Source organism: Cylas formicarius, unplaced genomic scaffold, assembly GCF_029955315.1.
Source record: "Cylas formicarius isolate icCylForm1 unplaced genomic scaffold, icCylForm1.1 PGA_scaffold_10__41_contigs__length_53128322, whole genome shotgun sequence".
Lineage (NCBI taxonomy): Eukaryota > Metazoa > Arthropoda > Insecta > Coleoptera > Brentidae > Cylas > Cylas formicarius.
In genome coordinates, this window is record NW_026844214.1 from 11998819 (window position 1) to 12015572 (window position 16754).

Consider the following 16754-nt stretch of genomic DNA (forward strand, 5'->3'; position numbering starts at 1 on the left):
TACCGAAGCTAAAGTATTATGGATTTTCCTAATAAATCTTTTAATCTTATGTCATCATAACTGAATAATAAAATGCAAATAATATCCTCAAGTGACAAATGTTCGGATCAGGCGCAAATCGTCTCGGGCGTGCCACAGGGGTCCATTTTGGGCCCTCTGTTATTTATTGTGTACACTTCGGATATTCGAATATCATTAACTTTCTGTAACATTCAAGTGTTTGCCGACGATACACAAATTTATTACTGTTTTGACGATCTTTTGGAGGTAGAACAAAACATAAATCCGATTTACGAAGTTTGAGTGAACTCTCCATAATCTTAGTTAAACCCTACAAAATCTTCATTATTACTTTTTGGTAATAAAAATAAGATGAATGGGATCAAAAATTCTTTAAATATTGATGGCACAGTGCTTAAGTTCGTTAATAATGCTAACTTGGATATTTTTTGGATAGTGAACCAAGATTTAAAGAACAATTAAAAAGCATATTTCAAAGGGCATATACGGCATTAAAAATATTATACAGCAATACAGAAATTTTAGGTTAGAAATTAAAGAAAAAGTAGTGCCAGTCCCTTGTCTTATCAATTTTTAATTATTGTAATTTTGTATGTGGTTCTTGTTTAGATAATAAAAGTGAGTGTAGAATTCAAAAAATTCAAGACGAATGTGTGCGCTTTCATATTTGTAATTTTCATAAACAGATTGTGTGGTCTAGAATGTAGTCTCGTGGAAGACTACATTTCCGTACTTTTTTAATATATTATAAACGATCGCGATACTCCATCCTCCGTCGAACGAATAGTGTTTAGGGAAAAAATACATAACCGAAATGTTAGGGCTAAGGAATTTTTAACAATGCCACATCGTCGAAGTGCCACATTTCGGATGAGTTTTTCGTATAATGTCGTAAAATATTGTAATTTTATTATATTATATTATATTCTTATTATTAGTAACTGTTGTTGATGCACCTAAGGTACTTATTAATCACAACACCAAAATGTTTGATAGAAATACTTTCTATAAGAGGATCAATAATGCCGAATTGAATTGAGTTATAATGAGGTCGACTTGCCATAGTAAGAGAAAAAGCGCTTTAGTGAGTTTTTTTTGTATTCATACTATACTTAGAAGTATCAAAAACTCTTTTGATTTAATTAAAGCAATTTTTAGTTTATCCCGAAGGCTATTAATGTAAACAACATAAGATCAGTGACGATTGCCTGTGTTATACCAAACTGACAAACCTGATTCAGAGAAAAGGATTCAATAAAAAATGGTGGGGGGGTAGGGTTCACACCCGACACCATTATTTACATGCCAATAATCATGTCTGTTAAAACAAACAATTTTGTGAAATTAAGACTCACTTGCGAGCTGATCAGATTAACAACATTCGCGTATTTTCTACAAAAGCAGATTTTCTAGTATCTACATCGCATCGGAAAGTTTTCCGAAAACAAACTACTCAAAATTCCTCCCGATATTGGATTTATTTCGAAACTTGCTAATAATGTATAAGCTTTAAGTTAATTTAAAATTTTAGAGTTGATTTGCTCCGGATCACATCTAATCTTATTCTATTAATCTCATGGTACAACTACAGAACACACAATCCGTTCTCCAAATGGAGCATATAACTTTTCCAATTATAATGTTTGCAAAGTAACCAATTTAGATAATCTGTTTGGCTTTAACGATCGGAGGCGGAAGGTTAGGTGTTGTTCCGGTCTTTTAGAAAATGAAATTTTCTTATTTTAGATACAAGTCCAATATTAAATTTTAAAATCAATTACGTGACCCCAGAGTAATACGTCTATCTATTTAAACTTTTCAACACTATATTGACATTAGGAAGATTAAACGTAGTTTAGCTTTTGTATTACTAATACTTAACATTTTTAATATTGATCGATTTTAAATTACCAGAGTTAATCTCTCTCAAAATTTCACAGTCCAAATTTTTATTATAATAATTTTGTCACGATCCTAAAGTTGAGTTTGAATCACGCAACGTTTTCGCGATAATAGGGTAATAGTTTAATGACGTCGTATAACGACGCCATAAACTATAAAAGATCGCCGCACTAGATTGTTAATTGACGTTGGTTAGGCTGTTTTTTTGCAAAAATTAGGGAAGAAAGTTATAATTGTCGCACAGTGAATTAATTGTGGTGTTTAGTTAGTTATATTGAATAGAGGTGTACACAAGAAAATTAAATTTCGTCACATTATCATAAAATATTAAAAATTGTATGCTCGTATCGAGATCTCCCCAACTTATAACAGCACATGCAGTCAAAACTGATCATACGTGTAATATTAGTTTTGGTTAGTTAGGTAGTTAGTTAGCTTTTACTAGATGTTAATTAGTATTTTATAATAACTAAATCTTTGGTGACATTGCTTCGTTTTAGAATTTAGTAATGGCAGTTTAAATTCTTTTATTTATATAATAATTTTGAACTTAAAAGATGACGTGTCCACAAGGCTTTACTGCCAATGTTCAATGCCTCTGTCCCTAGGTTGTAAACAGTGCTTTTTGGAAAACAATATGAATACATTCACTGACACGACCGTCGAATTGACAAACCTCAAAATTCAAGCCGTGGAGTAATATCCCGGAAATGTCCGGGACTCGGATCCGTTGGGCAAGAAACTCACATGGTAAAGTGGCGCTTTCCGCACGCTAGATCAGTGTATAATTAGGTATTTGTTATTTGAGAAATTTCTTGACATTCTAAATAAGTCCGTCGTTTATTCGAAAGATTCATTGATTTCAATAGTAATAAAATTTGAAAAAATTTTTTTTTCATTATTTAAGCCGCAAAACCAAGGGTTTCTTTATGAATATCTGCGTACTAAACATATTTGTTTTTCTTAGCTTCCACTAGTTCGCTACTATCACTATCTCTATCTATACATTCAAACGTATCAAATCTAACACATTTTTTAATTTTTATGTGCACTTTCCATACTCCTATTGTGTCCTGCTTGATCTGCTTTATTATGATTATTGTACATTTTCCTGACAAGTCGCACGTTGCTGTATTTTTGGGGATGTTCGGAAAGGCTCCTTCCTGAACGCTCAGAGTTGGAGAGTAGGGCTGTTTCTTGTGACGCTTCAGTATTAGGAAAAAGAATGTACAGTGTGTCGCAATTTTGCGCAATACCATACTCAATTTTCGTAAAACAAAGGATTTTTTTCCAAAACCATCTTAGCTACAGAGTGATACAGAAAACTTCGCAATTTTAGAATCTTATAAATATTTGTACGTAACAGTGTTTTTAGTATATATATATATATATATATATATATATATATATATATATATATATATATATATATATGATGACACTATATTCCGGGATATCATCCGTTCGCTCGTTGAACTCCGACTGGAATCCTGCATCCGACTGGAATCCTGCAAATCTTGCATCCGACTGGAATCCTGCAGACGTTTCGCCAAAATCTCACTTGGCATCTTCAATGCTCGCGCTCCGAAAACACTTCGAACACTCGGAGCGCGAGCATTGAAGATGCCAAGTGAGATTTTGGCGAAACGTCTGCAGGATTCCAGTCGGATGCAAGATTTGCAGGATTCCATATATATATATATATATATATATATATATATATATATATATATATATATATATATATATATATATATATATATATATATATATATATATATATATATATATATATATATATATATATATATATATATATATATATATATATATATATATATATATATATATATATATATATATATATATATATATATATATATATATATATATATATATATATATATATATATATATATATATATATATATATATATATATATATATATATATATATATATATATATATATATATATATATATATATATATGTATACGTATATATGTCATTTATTTTTTAATAGAACACTCACTGTATATAGTGTTTAATTAATAGCCCTTTCTATACACTTATTTAAATAATCCTATTTTGACTTTTAAAAAAATATACTATATATATGCCAATATGAAATCAGTTTGATCGGTTTTTTAATATTTCCTGATGTTTGAATTCGTCGATTTGTATTTTTAAAAATTTATTAATTAAAATTTTTAATAAAATTACGATAAAACAAAAGTTTTTCAAAAATATCAACATGTGTGGTTATTTAAAAAAGGATATCTAGACAGTTATACATTTTTTTAAAGAGTTTTAAAGCGCATTGAAAAATGCAAAATATAGAGGGTGTTCTGTATCTTAAAAATGATATCTACAAAAAAATTGAGAGATTCTGTTTTCATCATCTCATTACTGTACAAGTTGTTTAAAATACAATGGTTAACTGAAAGGACCAAATTTTCTGTTTTACCCTGTATCGTAGCATCTATCTATAATAGCTGTAATAACAACGAAAAATGGACACACTGCACATGGCTAGCTGAATTTAATATTTTGCTCATTTTGTTGATTTTGTCTTTTAAATAAATATCAATGTTCAGTTAACAATAATCACATGCCACAATCTACTACTTTCATCCCTCCAAAAGCCCAACAATGTTCCATTTTTTATTAAGTTGATATGATACAGCTGCTATTAATAGAGGTTTCTTTAGAAAAATGAATGTGTTCGTGAATATTTCAAAAGAGTTTCAATGCAATAGCGTACGCTTATTTATAATCATAAACAAGATTAATAAAAAAAACCTTACGGTGGCATTCTCGTTAAATAGATAAACCATATCCAAGGTAGATATAATATTAAGGCGCTGTTACTATCCTCCACGGTATTCTGGAAAATTCCTTGGAAAAGTCCTTTGAGAGAAACAATTTTTTTATTCGTCTCGACAGGTAATAAAAGGGAATTCATAAAATCGATGGTCCTATTTGCATTTAACGGGGAATTAGGTACGTTTTTAACAATCTCGAACGTTTTTTATCGCTAAGTAATTTGAAAGCCTCCTAATTTATGTAGAATCACGTTCGAAAAAATTATTAAATCTAGGTGGTTTTAATGGATTTCGACGTCGCGAATCTTTAAAAAGATTAATAGCTTTCTTACGCAATTTCAAGAAATTTGCTCGTTGAGGAATTTAAAATAGGAAAATTTCGGTTCACTTTCTTATTTTCTTAAACAATGTAAAATTATTTTCGTAATTCTAAGATAACGAGAGCTGGATTTCTGGGCATTTCCATAGGACGAGATGGAAACGCACAAAATTAGGACTTGACTCAAAAATAGTAAATTTATTTATAAAAAGTCAGAGAACATTATAATTATTCTGGTAGATTTGGAAACAATATGATTACGATTTACACGAACAAATGATCTTAAAATTAAGCATCATTTTATGATTTATCTTAGTGACACCTAACCAAACTTTGCTCTGATATACCGCCGTGGCATCTTATTTACTATTTATTTCATTTTTCTTGTATTTTCAATAATTGAATTTTTTTATATTGACATTTTTTTTGTTTTTTCGTTTCATTGAAAATGGCATTTTTACAATATAGACAGTAATTTTCAACATAAAATTGTTAATAATTATTTTTTAAATATCTCTTAAATTAATACATTAACGTTATTAAAATTTTTATCATATACACATCACAATTTTCTGGGATGCCCCGGGATGTCATGGGGTTTCCCTAGGATTTCAGCCTGGATAGGTATGGGATAAAATCCTGCTAATTTTATTGCTGAAATTTCACAACTCTGCAAGTCATCAGTGGAAAAATCGACTCGAACAAGAATTAATTAATAACAATGCAAAATTACATTTTGAAAATTTTAAAATTGTTAACAATAAGCAGACTGTTCAGAATTAAAATTCTTTTGATTAGCTAGATTATTACCTACCCACAAAAAAGGTATTTGAGCTTAAAGGTTGTGGTAAAACTCTATATTTATGTTGATTTTGGTTGGTTACTTGTCTAAGGTAGCTATTATTAATAAAATACACAAGAAAGCTGCAAGAACATTTTTTCTAATTTGATATAATTTTTTTCAGTTCCAATGGAAGAAGCTCATGGAGTGTTGGGAAAAAAGAAAGGACTTCCGTGTAATATATCTCCTGCGAAAAGAGACGATACGGTGGCTATGGTGTTGTGGTTCAAAGAAACGATCGGGGAACCGTTATACAGGTAAATAAACCGAATTTAATTTCCTGTATTAAAAATATGTAGTATTCAGATAAACGCATATATATGCTGCTGCTGCAATATGCACAGTTAAGGACTAAACTTAACAAATTAGTTTTTCAAAGAAAAGAAATGCAAACAAAACGACACTGATTCAGAAGAATGTAATAGGCTATTATCTCAGGGTGTTTATAAAACTTGTTTGGTGCGTGTGTACTGGTTACGGGTTTCTAGTCTAAGCCCTCTCTAAAAGATTCAAATTTAGAAAACCCGTATTATAACAGACATAAGATTGCTCTAATGTACGTATGAAAATTAAATAAGCACATGTTTTTTGTACTTTTAGTACTTTCAGGACAATCTGTGCAAGGGTAGAATTTTATGAAAATTTATTAATCAAAACATATTTTCATAACTCAAACAAACAAACGAAAAACATCGTAAGTGATGCACCTTACTGATATTGTTTGCAAAGAAATTGGCGTCCATTTTAGTTTAAAGATAATTGATTTTTTTTAAATAACCTATTAACAGGCATAGAAAAAAAATCCAACCATATTACCCGGCCGGTCGACAATGCATTATTCGTAGTTTATTGAAAGAACAATTTGCCCTCATAACAAAGGTAAAGAACGTAATCGCACTAAACCTGAAGCACGCAAAGCTGCCGTACAAAAGAATACTTTGTAATCTCTTCAGTCAATTTTATATTATGTTATCTTCATAACAAGGGGAGCAGATAACGAATTCAGGAGTTCGGGCGCATTTCTTTACCCTTGCTATATAGCAAACGGAAGTAAAATGGAATAAAAATGCATTTAGGTTCTCATGTTTAAGAAATTTCCAGTGGTTATGGCAGTGCTTTCAGTCTTGGGGAAGTTATGCTTTATAAGCAATACATTGAAAGCTCTCGGCTCCTCGCCTCAGTCAGCGTATTCTCTTTGATATGTGCAAAATATTGCTGATATATGAGTCGTATATTTCCGAAATAATGAATAGACTAGACGTTCCTCATAACTTGGTATATTTTTAACTGGGTGCCCTAAAAATTTCTTACTTTTTTAAATTTTGCTATTGAATGAGAAAAAATATTCCGTATATTTAATAAAGAAAAGTATCCCTGCATAATTATTTTAAACCATAGGCCTTTTCTTTAACAATTGCGATTGCACTTTCAAGTTTATGCAGAAAGCCTCTAGCATTTATCATTAAGTCATTCTTTTGAAAAAAAAAGTTTGAACGCATCTAATTGTCCATGGTATTTCATAATCTAGGTAAGTTATGAAATGTCATTTTTGCTACAACAGAGAACTTTAAAAACAATAAAAATCATAAGATATATCAAAAAGTAGTTTTGAAAAATAAAGGTTTAAATTTTGCCTGCTCTTAAAACGCGCTTGCCATTGGTTGTGACGTCATATCGTTGTATTTCGATCTAGGCGCGCACATATAGAGACATTGAAATAACACGTAAAAAAATAGTGGTCCTATTAGTCACTGAAAACGGTTAATGCGGGTTTTATAAAAGGACGATCAAACAATTTATTTAAAAATATTTATGACCGCATCATACGTTAAAAAGCTGAAGCTCGCGGAGGAGCAAATGGAATACATAATAAGCATCATCAGCTAATCCCAAGGATAACCTAGGCATATTTTGCACCTTCATTGCTGTAGAGAGATACTTTAATTATCTTTTTCTTTTCATCACAAAATTGTTCACTCACTTCTCTATGACTACTACTACTACGAGCATCACTAAGTGTTATCAAAAAGTCACTGTCACCATCATTTTCATTGAAACGATTTTCACTAGAACAGTATTCCCCTACACCTCTTCTGCAATGCAGAATCTGCCTGCTTTTAGTCATAAATGAAAATCGTATCTGGATTTTTGCACAGTTGAACTCATACAAAAAAGAATGATACAGTATTTACAACAAGTAGTCTCCATAATGAATACAAAACTTGAATATTAAATACTTAAAAACCGAGAGTAACGATGCAGCGGCGGCGATTCCAATTTTAATTATTTATTTATTGTGAAATAAGTATTGCGATTTAAGGGTTCATATTTGGTGTAATGCGTTTTTATATATAAACACACATTTTTCATAAAATTTAAAACAAAATTGCCCAGTTCTTTTTTGTGTAACAAGTTTGATAAAAACCACTTTAGTCACAGTGGGATTTGACACCAGCGGAACGAGTTCTTAATAAACCAGTAACTGTATCAACGTGTTACATACTACACTTTAAGTAAACACATTATTTTCCGATTTGATTTATATGAATTGTATCCGCAAAATTACATCCTGAAATCCTCGATCAAACTTTTAATAAGTACATAGTGAACAAAATTTTTTGGAATCAAATTTAAAGTGAAAATGTAGAGGGTCTGGTTTTACGGCGTCCCTTATTAATGTTGCGACTTTTTTACGTATAATTTAGTGGCGTAGTTAGCTTTCTTTTGAAACTCACAAATATTGATATTCAACCTAAATTTGTCTGTGTGTTTTTTTACATACCCTCTATATCTGCTAGCACCGAGTAATTATCAATACATGAACAATATTGTTATGACACCATGTCAAAATAAACATCAAGTCGAAGTGGTGATTCGTTGCGGAAAGGGGTCTAGATCTAATACTCTCTTAATAATTTTGTTAGGCTTAGTATGAGCTTTTTACAAAACTTCTGGATTCCTCCTGCGTCGGCTTTTGCTTAGTCGAAATTGCTGACGTTTCGCCAATTATCCTGTTGGCTTCTTCAGATCTTGACTGAAACTGGCTTTGAAGAAGCCAACAGGATGATTGGCGAAACGTCAGCAATTTCGACTAAGCAAAAAACGACGCAGGAGAAATCCAGAAGTTTTGTAAAAAGCATTACAGTAGCCTGTGGAAGTTTCTTTGAAATATTAGTATGAGCTTGTTAACAATATGAAACACATAAGAAGTATTCCAAATACAAAGCATATCTCTTTAATTTTCTATTTTTACGGTAGTTAAGTACTGTTGTTGTGAAAAATACAACCAAATATCAGAAGTGTTTAAAATATATTCTCGAAACTATTCATACCAATAAATAGAAATTAGACAAAATAATTTGAATTTTTAAACCCAAATATTTTTCAGATGTTTTTCATTGTATTTTCCACTTGCTTCGGGTAAATAACTGCACTATTTTGCAGTTATTTCAAAACCAGAAAAGTATTAGCACCATTAAATAATCAAACACCATTTTCCAGAAAAAATGCACGCCGGTTTACAACGAATGTCGAAAACTCGAAATTATTCCTATATCCTGCGGAGTAAAATAAAACATTAAAAATTCAGGAATACCCAATTTCTCTTCCACTTTAAGATTCCACATTTCCATGAAATTACCAAGGAATTTTTCATGTAAAATCACAATAAAAGCGCTTTATCCAAGTTAAGCTGGAAATCAATTCAGATTTAGTTTTAATCCGCTTCGCAATTCTTATTAGAGGGCGGTGTTTCGTCGACAACCAAAGTGCACTTTACGGCCGTCTGGAAAGTAATTTGTAGCCCTGAAATAATCGTGTCGGAATATGTGGGAAAATTACATCTGCGAAATTAGTCACATTAAAAAGGTTTGCCACGCTATTACAAACAAAATATTTGTTTACCAAGGCTTGCTTCCAAATGGCGATTAGAGAAACGTGAGATAATAATGTTGAAGTATAGTTTCTCGATGGCCAAAGAAACCAGAAAACCTTCCTTCAAACAAACATGATTTATAATATAGGTGTTAAACTTTTATAAAATTTTCAGGGATTTTAAAGGAAACGCTGACATTAGGGCCTTAAAAAATTGGTACTGTTTCACTATAGAAATGGACAATAGACAAATATACAAAAGAAAAAAATGAAATAAGAGTGTTCAAATTTAGTAATATTAAAAGATATCAAATCCACATAAAACAAAAATCATAATAAGCTAAAGAACCAAAATTCTCTTAAAATAACTATTTTATTTATTTAATATTTATATGAACTTTTAATTGATGTTTAAAGTAATTAAAATTCATCACTGTGCAACTCGTGCAGGAAAATACTATGTAAATGAATTAATTATATAAAGTTATTTTTTAACGGTAATTTGATGGCAGAACTTAAAATACGATTCAACAAGAGCCTAAACTATGTGATATCTGGTTGCCCCGTAAGTTCTAGAATGTGGAACAAAGCGACAGCTGACTATAGGGAGTTACACGTGCTTCGCAAACTTCCGAGATGTAGTAATTACATGACAACATTCCCCTCAACCAATGAGTTTACCTTAAATATTAATAAGACTTATGCAACCTAATTAAACCTAATAATTTAGCTATTTTGGGGTGATTTTTCTATTAAGTAAATGGACCCATAAATAAGTGATTAATAGATATTAGCAGGGTAATGACTTGTCGCTGTGAGTTAACTTAGTGGGAAGAAAAAAATATATAAATATTACTTGTTGTTACTAATTTCAGATCACCTATGTAGCTGACGAAAAATCCAAAAATTTTGCATTATACCACCCGAAGAAGAACAAAAAAGAGTATAACTTTTTAGTCTTAAGCAAATCGCTCAAAAAATCTCAGTTTTTTTTTTCGGAGTTTAGTATTGTTAAAAATTGTGTTTTCCGCGATATACGATAGTCGTCGCAGATATGAAAGATGAAATAAATTTTATTTGTTGTCAACATGTAGCACAAATTTATTTGATAACAACTTATCGACTTTATAATGAATATTCCAAAAAAAAGTATTGAAAATGTTGGACTCTATATTGACACAATAAATAAGTTTAACTTGATTTTTCAAAGAAACTTCGACACTTCCACTGTAATGCTTTTTACAAAACTTCTGGATTCCCGCTGCGTGGGTTTTTGCTTAGTCGAAATTGCTGACGTCAGTCAGTCAGTAAAGCTCTGAAGAAGTCAACAAGATGATTGGCGAAACGTTAGCAATTTCGACTAAGCAAAAACCGACGCAGGAGGAATCCAGAAGTTTTGTAAAAAGCAAGTTTAAATTAATTTGATAAATCCACTAACCAGTTTGAATGAACTTTAACAAAAAGTACACCGAGGAGGAATTACGACGTTCAGTACGCAGAAATTCCGGAAGAATTGGGAGAGTTTCAGTTTCAATTATTCTACCAATGATAGAAACCTATTTTTCATTCTTTTCCGTAATTTTAATGTCCTTTAAAGATTATATGTAGCACCTTGATTCCTATCTCCTTTAACAATTGCTTCACGTGAGTCCTATAAAAATAATTGAAAAATTATTATGCATCTAAACCACTTTAGTACCGAGCCGCACAAGACAATAAATACTTTTTTAAATACTTTTTTCTACTCCCGTCTATAAAATAGCTAATTACACACCAATCTAGCGTGCGGAGATATTTCCCATGCCTTGAATTTTGACGTTTGTCAATTCTGACGGTCATGTCAATGAATGCATTCGTGTTGTTTTGCGAAAATGTACCCAAAAACTAACAACGGTCGTAGAAAAAGTGTACGGTTTTCTTTCTGTAATTACGTATTTGTTATTTGGCAACAGTGGCAACAGTGCGCGGCTTATAAAAGGAGAGCGCGCCCGTGTTCCAAAAGGGGTTTTTTATTTTAACCAGACTTGTTTATGTATTCGTATAGGCAGGTTGTTGTAATAGGCGCTGAGGTGCCAGTGAAATTGTATAGTTCATTTGGCAAATAAATTAATAAGCAGTCCATAGTTTTCTACTTTTTAACAAAGGATTCGCTCAGCGTTGCACTCATCAAAACATTGGTCCTTCGAAACGGATATTACGCAGATTCATTCAAGTATCCAAGTCTACACACACAAGGCTCAAAAACTTAAGTTGACACGGCATCCATACACACAAGAAGATTCAAGCAAGCTTACGGGACCTACGTTCTCTCAAAGGAATTAAAGAACACGCAATCTCAAGGTAGCTCACACACACAACGTGAGAAAACGTCAGTCGCATCCTTTATTTTATCCATTTATTCGCTTTATTTGGCATATTTACCGTGCAAAATGTCGGAAAACGAGCATAAAATTCAAGAACTCAAATTAAAACGCACTGGTCTCAAATCTACCTTAACAAAATTCTGTAACTTTTTACAAGGTTTTGTAGACATTACATTCGTAGTAGATATCTCGGAACTAACTTTAAGACTTGAAAAAACAGAGAATATTTTACAAAGTTTTGAAGACATTCAATTCCAAATAGAACTTCTAACGGGTGAAACGACACCCCAAGAAGACGTACGCACAGAATTTGAAAATAAATATTTCAAAGCAATATCAGACGCACGGTCAATTATCGCGAAACATCAAACACTTGCCGCCGACAGCGGTGCGGCCGGCAATCGTCAATCGCAAGGCGATGTCCAGAGTTCTTCTCAGGGCGTTGCGGATATTTCGAGTTCAATTAAGTTACCGCCAATTAATCTTGTCGAATTTCACGGAACATATAGCCAATGGCTAGCATTTTCCGACATTTTTAAGTCTCTTGTACATCTCAATGATCAGCTTAACAACACCCAAAAATTTATTTACTTACGCTCTTGTTTAAAAGGCGAAGCCGCACAGCTAATTTATTCACTTGAAACAACTGGCGATAATTATGCCACTGCATGGGAAATGTTAAAATATCGCTATGAAAATAAAAAATTGATTATTCACACACACGTTAATGCCATTTTCAATCTAAATGCAATTAAAGAAGAATCTCACTCGCAGTTAAGAATGCTCGTTGACAATTTCAATAAACACATACGAGCGTTAAAGGGTTTAGGGCAGCCGACTGATTCTTGGAACACTTTATTAGTACACATTTTATCTTCAAAGGTTGATACCGCCACCAAACGTGAATGGGAACTCGAAATGAAGGATACAGTATGCCCTACAATTATGCAATTAACTGATTTTTTAACAAAACGATGTCAATTTTTGGAAACAATTGGCGACAAAATCCAGAGAAAATCAAATTTAAAAATTGAAAAGTCGCTATCTTACGTTGTAACGTCAAAAACATCTTGCGCCTTTTGTAAACAAAATCATTTCAATTATAACTGCGAACAAATCAAGAAAATGCCCAGAAACGAACTTTACGCAGAGGTAAGAAAAAACAGATTGTGTTTGAACTGTTTACGGCCAAATCATTCACAGCAACAATGTAAATCCGGTAATTGCAAACACTGCGGTAGGAAACATCATTCCCTATTACATATTTTTAGTGAAAAATTAGAAAAACAGTCAGAAATTAATAAAGAATCTAACGATGCCGATAATCTCAAAACCGACAATACTCAACCTCACGCAAAAATTAATTTACATTGTTTATCAAACAAAAACTCTACGCAAGTAATCTTGGCCACCGCGGTAGTTAATGTATCGGATAAATATGGTAACGCAATCCCTGCGCGCGTGCTTTCAGACAGCGCCTCCCAGACCTCATTTATGACTAATTCGTTCGCTAAAAAATTAAGATTGAAGACGTTCCGAATTGAGATCCCGGTTGCCGGAATCAACAATTCTATAAGCAATATAACAAACAAGGTTGAAACTACATTTTCGTCGATGCATGAAAAATACAAGCGCAAGGAAACATTTTTACTTGTAGATAAAATAACTGAAAACTTGCCGTTATTCAATTTTGATATTTCCATATTAGAAATACCTGAACACATTCAGCTAGCCGATCCAGAATTTTATTTATCGCAACCCGTCGATATTTTGTTGGGCGTTAATGTTTTCTTTGATATTTTATCCGTTGGACAAATTAAATTGGGAAAAAATAATCCTATTCTACAAAAAACTCGGCTAGGTTGGATTTTTTCAGGGACATTAATTACTGATAATCAAGCCAACAACAAGGTACTTTGCAATTTGTCAATATCCAATGCCACTTTACATAAACAAATTGAAAAATTTTGGGAACTTGAACATTGTGCGGATGTAAAAAAATTATATTCTCACGAAGAAAGTCTATGCGAGGAACATTTCCTCCAGAATTTTAGTCGCGACGCACAGGAACGGTTTCAGGTTAGACTGCCACTAAAAAATAATTATATTAATTTAGGCAGTTCCCAAAATCAAGCAATTAAACGATTTTACGGATTGGAAAGGCGATTGCAGAAAAGTGAAAAACACAAACGCGAATATACTGAATTTATGACACAATATGATAGGTTGGGACATATGGCGGAGATCGACGAAGATGCTATTGACCAAAATGTTTTAAATTTTTATTTACCACATCACGGCGTTATAAAAAATGACAGTACCACGACTCGCTTACGCGTAGTTTTTGATGCGTCCGCTAAATCGGATTCGGGGTTATCATTAAATGATGTTTTATTAGCCGGACCAGTTATACAGCGAGATTTATTTTCAATTTTAATTAAATTTCGGAAACACAACGTAGTCCTTACTGGGGATATAGAAAAAATGTATCGTCAAGTAAAAATTTCGGAAGAAGATAAAAATCTTCAGCGTATAGTTTGGCGAGACAGTCCCAATAAACCACTGAAACATTACGCATTGCTTACCGTTACATATGGCACAAAACCGGCTGGATTTTTGGCTATTCGTTCTCTACAACAGGTCGCTTTTGAAAATATGGAGAAATTTCCCGTTGCAAGCAATACGATTTTAAGAGATTTTTACGTGGACGATTTAATAACAGGTCGGGACACAATTGAAGACGCCATAATATTACGTGAACAAATAACAGATATTTTGCAAACAGCTGGATTTCCATTGCGTAAATTCTATTCGAATCATAGGGAAGTTATCGCGAACTCTGACTTCGGAACTTCCGATCAATATTTAATATCTGATGACGAAATTTCGAAGACTTTAGGATTATTTTGGAATCACCAATTAGACAATTTTAAATTTAATATAAATTTAGACCCATTTGAAGTGATAACAAAACGTCAAATTTTATCAACTGTGTCAAAAATATTCGATCCCATAGGATTTTTAGGTCCAATTATTGTTAAGGCAAAATTAATAATTCAAAAACTCTGGGAATGTAAACTTGATTGGGACGAATCTGTTCCCGTTGACGTGTATACCCTGTGGAAAACTTTTTACGATCAATTGCCTTTCGTAAATAATATTGAAATTCCTCGTCAAGTTACGACACAAAATTACAACCAAATAGAAATACACGGTTTTTGCGACGCTTCAATCGTTGCGTACGGGGCGTGTGTCTATATCGTAACAGTTAATCCAGACAGCCTTTCTAGATTACTTTGCGCAAAATCTCGCATCGCTCCACTAAAAACAGTATCGCTACCAAGACTAGAATTATGCGGAGCTTTGTTGTTAGCACAATTAGTAAAAAGGTGTTTAGAAGCGATAGACATGCCGATTTTAAATAAAATCTATTGGTGCGACTCTTCGATAGTTTTATGTTGGATCGCGGGTGAACCTAATTCGTGGAAAACATTTGTCGCAAACCGTATAACAGAAATTCACAAACTGTCATATAAATGTCAGTGGCGGCACGTCAGTTCAAAGGAAAACCCCGCAGATATTTTATCTCGAGGTGCAAGTCCACAACAATTATTCGAATCTAACATTTGGTGGACTGGTCCCGAATTTTTATTAAAAGATGAAGGGCAATGGCCAAAACAAAATATTTCTACCCTAATAGAAATTCCTGAAATTCGGAAGCCAACAATTGTGTCACTAATTGCTTACCAAAATTTCGATGATTCAATATTTTCAATCACTTCAAATTTTTCAAAACTTATTAGGATAATTGCATATGTTTTACGATTTATTTCTAACTTGAAATATAAAAACTTAAGAGCATCATCTAAAGGAGCATTGTCCCAATTCGAACTCGATAATTCGTTAATACTTTTATTAAAGGTAGTTCAAGCTCAACATTTCAGTACTGAAATTAAAAACTTAAGACAGAAACGTCCGATTCCCAAAACTAGTAAATTATATTCATTATCCCCTTTTTTAGATGGCGATGATTTATTAAGGGTAGGGGGGAGGTTAGCGCAATCTTCAGAAATTACTCCGGACAAAAAAAACCCGGTATTATTACCATCAAAACACATTTTAACCGATTTAATTATCAACTTTGAACATAAACGTAATTTTCACTCTGGGACGCAAGCAACACTAGCTGCGGTTAGATTGAAATTTTGGCCGATACATGGCAAAAATGCTACCAAACGCGTCATACACAAATGTATTATTTGTTTTAAGGCAAGGCCGTCTTTTAACATACCCATTATGGGAAATTTACCATCTTCACGTTTAACAGTTGTTCGGCCGTTTTTAAACGTGGGGTGCGATTTTACTGGACCACTTTTTATAAAGGACGGAAAATTACGAACTCGAAAATTAGTAAAGGCATATATTTGCATCTTTATTTGCTTCACCACATATGCAATTCATATTGAATTGGTAGGAGACTTGACAACTCATAATTTTTTAAACGCATTCAAGAGATTTGTCTCGCGTCGAGGGTTACCTAAAAATATTTACACGGATAATGGTACAAATTTTGTAGGAGCCGATCAAGAGTTGAAAAATATTTATAAAA

At 32.4% G+C, this 16754-nt stretch overlaps 1 protein-coding gene across 4 annotated transcripts in view; it reads left to right on the plus strand.

The window, feature by feature from the left end:
- Positions 1-16754, plus strand: part of LOC132708314 (hemicentin-1) — a 555715-nt gene that overhangs the window by 408285 nt on the left and 130676 nt on the right. For all 4 annotated transcript variants that reach the window (XM_060680574.1, XM_060680575.1, XM_060680576.1 and 1 more), the window contains one exon: positions 6034-6166. In XM_060680574.1, coding sequence (XP_060536557.1) covers positions 6034-6166 — 133 coding nt within the window. The remainder of the gene's footprint in view (positions 1-6033; positions 6167-16754) is intronic.